The 4,712-nt window shown below is 39.9% G+C and overlaps 1 protein-coding gene across 1 annotated transcript in view; it reads right to left on the bottom strand.

Annotated features, from left to right (window-relative positions):
• Nucleotides 1–4,712, bottom strand: part of LOC103729251 (protocadherin-15-like) — a gene marked incomplete at its 5' end in the record, with an annotated part of 182,914 nt that overhangs the window by 119,178 nt on the left and 59,024 nt on the right. Inside the window, 1 exon segment of the mRNA XM_029560706.1 lies at nucleotides 4,162–4,289. Within this exon segment, the coding sequence (XP_029416566.1) occupies nucleotides 4,162–4,289 (128 nt within the window).

Here is a 4,712-nt window from a genome sequence, read left to right as displayed (position 1 = left end):
TCAGTGCTATTTTTTAATATTTTCCTGTTCTAACTATGACTTGAGAACTACTTAACTCATTTCTGTACTAATAGAAAAAAAGGAAGAGTCCTAGGTTCCAAGCTAAAGGCAGCCATTAAAAATGTTAGCCAATAAAGTCTCTCCCATCAGGTCCTCAGTCCCATACCCTCTGTCAACAGTGCTTTTCCTTTGCTTGCTAACCTCCACTTAGACCATCCTTTTTTCAGAAGCTCCACTTTGAGATCTCACCACTTCTTAGTGCCAGTCTAAATTTCTCTGTACTATAGAAAAACATTCTTTCACTAACTGCAGATGTTCCTTCCTCTGAATCCACTGTGGAATGTGTGTTCTAGTTGGATTACTTCATCAGGTACTGTGGTGGTTTGTATAAGAAATGTTTTCCTGGGCTGATGTATTTGAATCCTTCGTTCCCAACTGGTGGTGCTGCTGTGGGGAGACTATGGAACTTTCAGGTGGTAGACCTGTGGTGTTTTGAATGAGAAATGTCTCTCATAGGCTCAGGCATTTGAACTCTTGGTCAATTGTTGTCAATCTCTGGGAAGGGTCATGGAACTTGGAATTTTAGCCCAGCTGGCAGAAGCATATCACAGGCAGTAGGCTTTGAACATGATGGACTCATATCTAACTGGATCCAAATCCTAAAATAAACTCTTCCTTCCATAAGCTGCCTTTGTCATGGTGCCTTATCACAGCAAAAGATAAGTAATTCAAGAGCCTTGCAGGAGGAAGTATGTCGCTAAAGAGGGGCTTTGAGTTTTCATAGCCCACCCTACTTCCAGTTCACTCTATTTCCTGGATGTGGATAAGGATGTGATCACCCAGCTTCCTGTTTTTGCCACCATGCCTTCCTTGCCATAATGGGCATCTACCCCTCTGGAAATGTAAGTCAAAATAAACTTCCTTAAGTTGTTTTTATCACAGTCACAGGAAAGTAATCAATTTAAGAAGTCCACGACTGCATAAAACTTTGCTAATATTTGGGTGTGATGTCACACACTTTGGAGGCAGAGACAGATGGATGTCTGTGAGATTGAGGTCAGTCTAGTATACATAATGAGTTCCAGGTAACCTGGGGTTACAGGGAGACCCTGACTCCAAAAAAGGGGGAGATTAACTTTAACTTCGGTAAGTAAGCCAGCCAGATCCTGTCACACCAGGTCACCAGGTCACCACCCTCATGCCTTGGGACCAGCCCCGATCCTGCAAATCCAGGGCTCACATCTTCTCTGCTAGCTAGTCAGAACTAGCCTATCTTGTTCCCATTAGCCCTCCAGTCCTATAGAAGTGTTCTCCAATAACAACTACCTAGAGGAACTCCAACTCCAGGACACAAAATTGAAAAAAAAAAAACAAAAACCAGTCATAAACATGATCAAAGAATTCAACACATTTAGAGAACAAACAACTCAAAGAAGCCAAAGAGGAAAGTCATAAACTCCCGACTGAAGCTCAAAAAATAAAAATATGTGAATGAATGACGTGACAAAGACAATTTAATATTTAAAAAGTGAAGTCACCCCCCCAAAAGATAGAAATACTAAAGAAAACTCAGGATGAAATAAAGAAAAATCTCAGGTCAATGGCATGGACCAGATCTTCATCAGGATTTCAGAAGAAAACTTACCTAAATATGGAAAGACATACCTATACAGATGCAAGAAGCACACAAAATACCAGTTAGATAGGGCCCAAGAAGAAACTCCTCACAGCATATCATAGTAAAACCACTAAATGTGCAGAACAAAGTGAAGATACTGAAAGCTACTAGAGAAAAACAGCAAGTTAAATATAAAGGAAAACATATCATAATTACAGGTGACTCTTCAGTGCATACTATAAAACCCAGAAGAGCCTACAGCAAGGTATTCCAAGTTCTAAATGATCTAGATGCCAACTCAGAATACTTTATCCAGCAAAACTGTCTATCATAGTCAGGGGGAAAGAGACACACACACACACACGCCCCAGAAGTATTGCTGAGTCATTGCAACTTCCTTTGTTAAAGATAAATACTTAACTTTTATTTAGGCTTAGTCATTTTACCATTCAATTTGTGATTTTGAAGAGTGATTTTAAAAATACCTTCCATGCCTCTAAGCCATATGGAAATTCTACAATTTCATCTATTAATGCCATACCTTTTTTTTATAGTTAAGAAGATGTGACCAGTTATTTATATAACTGTTGATCCCAGCTGGAGCATTCTCCAGGTGCGCCAAGTCGTATCTCTGGGTCTTCAGCCACAAGCCAGCAGGTCTAAGAAAAATCCAAGAAAGACCTTTTGATTCTTTCCCCCTCTCCATATACCCAGACCTTAAGCCTTTGTCTATCACTCTGACAGTAGCAGGAGGTCCAACAAATAACTTTTACATTTTGCCTGAAGTCCATTCATTTACTCAGTAATAAAGAACAAGGAAAGAAGCAATAAGAAGAGTGTCAAGGCAAGCACTCGGGGTCCCACCCGGTCAGCAAACACAAGGGCAGCAATCGTGAGAGGCACCTATTGCATTAACCTTGCTCTTCGGGTAAAAATTAAGTAAAGCAGATATTTGATTTGGCAGCGCTTGAGACTGATTCTTGCTATGCTTGGATATAAAAATGTCTCCAGAATCTCACGTATTGAAGGCTGATTCTCAGCTGGTGGTGCTATTGAGATGATTGGATCATGAGAATGCCAACTTCTTCAAAGGTTAATCCACTAATGAGTTCATAGCTAAAGCCTTACTAAGATGTGGAGCTTAGCTGGAGGAAGTAGGTCAGGGGATTTTACTTTTATGTGTATGAGTGTACTGCTTGCAGATATGTTAAGTGCACCTGTGTCATGCAATGTCCACAAAGGTCAGAAAAGGGTGTCGGGTCCCCTGGAACTGGAGTTCTTGTAGGAACTGAACCTGGGTTCTCTGCAAGAGCAGGCAGTGCTCTTAACCACTGAGCCGTCTCTCCAGCCTACAAAATGCTCTTTAAAAACATATCCCCTTGGGGCTGGAGAGATGGCTCAGTGAGTAAGAGCACTGGCTGGTCTTGCAGAGAACCTGGGTTTGATTCCCAGCCCCACATGGCAGCTAACAACCTTCCATACTCCAGTTGCAGGGGATCCAACAGCCTCTTTTTTCTTCTGAGGGCATTGCATGACATGGGTGCACTTACCTACATGCAGGCAATACACGCATACAAATAAAATAAAAGCAATAAATAAAATATTTAAACAACAACAACAAAAACCAAATCAACAAAATCAGAGACAAAAAGACCCAGGTTCGAATCCCAGCACCCACATGGCAGCTAACAACCTTCCATACTCCAGTTGCAGGGGATCCAACAGCCTCTTTTTTCTTCTGAGGGCATTGCATGACATGGGTGCACTTACCTACATGCAGGCAATACACGCATACAAATAAAATAAAAGCAATAAATAAAATATTTAAACAACAACAACAAAAACCAAATCAACAAAATCAGAGACAAAAGAGAACTATTACAACAAACACTTAAAGATCTAGAACACTGTAAGGGAATATTTTAAAAACATATACTATGATGCCAAACTTATTCTTATACCAAAATAGGAAAAGGCATAACCAAAAAAGAAAATTGTAGGCCCATAACATTAAAGATCATAGATGCAAAAATTCTCAACAAAATACAAGTCGCATACAGACACATCAAAAAGATCATTCATCATTATCAAGTCAGTTTTATTCCAGAGATGCACAAATGATTCAATACACAGAAGTCAGTAAATGTAATAAATCATATAAATGGGCTTTAAGCAGTAGATGAAGAAAAGCCTTTGATGAAAGCCAATATGCATTCATGTTAAATATCCATATACGAATTGGACTGGAGCAAACACACCTCAACATAATTAAGACCACACAACAAACCCACAGCCAGCATCATTCTAAATGGAGAAGAACTGGAACTTTGAGCCAAAATAAACCCTTCTCCTTTAAGTTGCCTTTTTCAGCGTATTTTAGCACATTCAGAAGCAAAACTAATACAATCTCTAGGTTTCTAGCTTTTGTGACTTTGAGATGAACATAGACATCATGGACACAAACTATGATATCATAACTTATCTGGAAAAGGCTGACTCTTTGCACTCAATGGAGTTTTGTTCCATAATTTCCTTTCTCATACCTTCACTCTGAGCACAGATGCAAACATCCTTGCATCTTCAGACACACCTCCAATGTAGAATTTCTTCTGAAACACTGGGGGGTGATCATTTTCATCCTGAATCTCAATGTATACTTTAGCTGTATTGCCTAGAAGACAAGACATAATGCAACTTTACTGGTGATTATTCATAGGGATAAAAGCCACTGGAGTAGATATCATAATTTTAAATAAAGGAATGGAGGTAACTTATATCAAGTCATTCCCAAGTAATGCCCAACTCTCAGCACAGAGGGTGCTGGTAAGAACGCTGCTGGCCACCTGGCCTTGTGGTGCATGCTTTAATCCCAGCACTCTAGGACGCAGAGGCAGGTAATTTCTGAGATTCAGGCCAGGATGGACTACACAGAAAGTTCCATGGCAGCTGGGGCCACAGAGGCAACGGAGACCAAAAGGAGCTGCTGGTGTCACAGCTGAGTCTTCACATTTCGTTTGAATTTTTTAAGTTTTAATTTTATTTTTTATTGAATTTTTGTGATTTTTATGCACTATAGTTTGATGGTGTTTAGATA

Source organism: Nannospalax galili, unplaced genomic scaffold (genome assembly GCF_000622305.1).
Source record: "Nannospalax galili isolate Female #2095 unplaced genomic scaffold, S.galili_v1.0 scaffold1613, whole genome shotgun sequence".
In the NCBI taxonomy this organism is placed as follows: domain Eukaryota; kingdom Metazoa; phylum Chordata; class Mammalia; order Rodentia; family Spalacidae; genus Nannospalax; species Nannospalax galili.
Note: the sequence above shows the minus strand (reverse complement) of the source record. Positions and strands in the feature narration are given on the sequence as shown.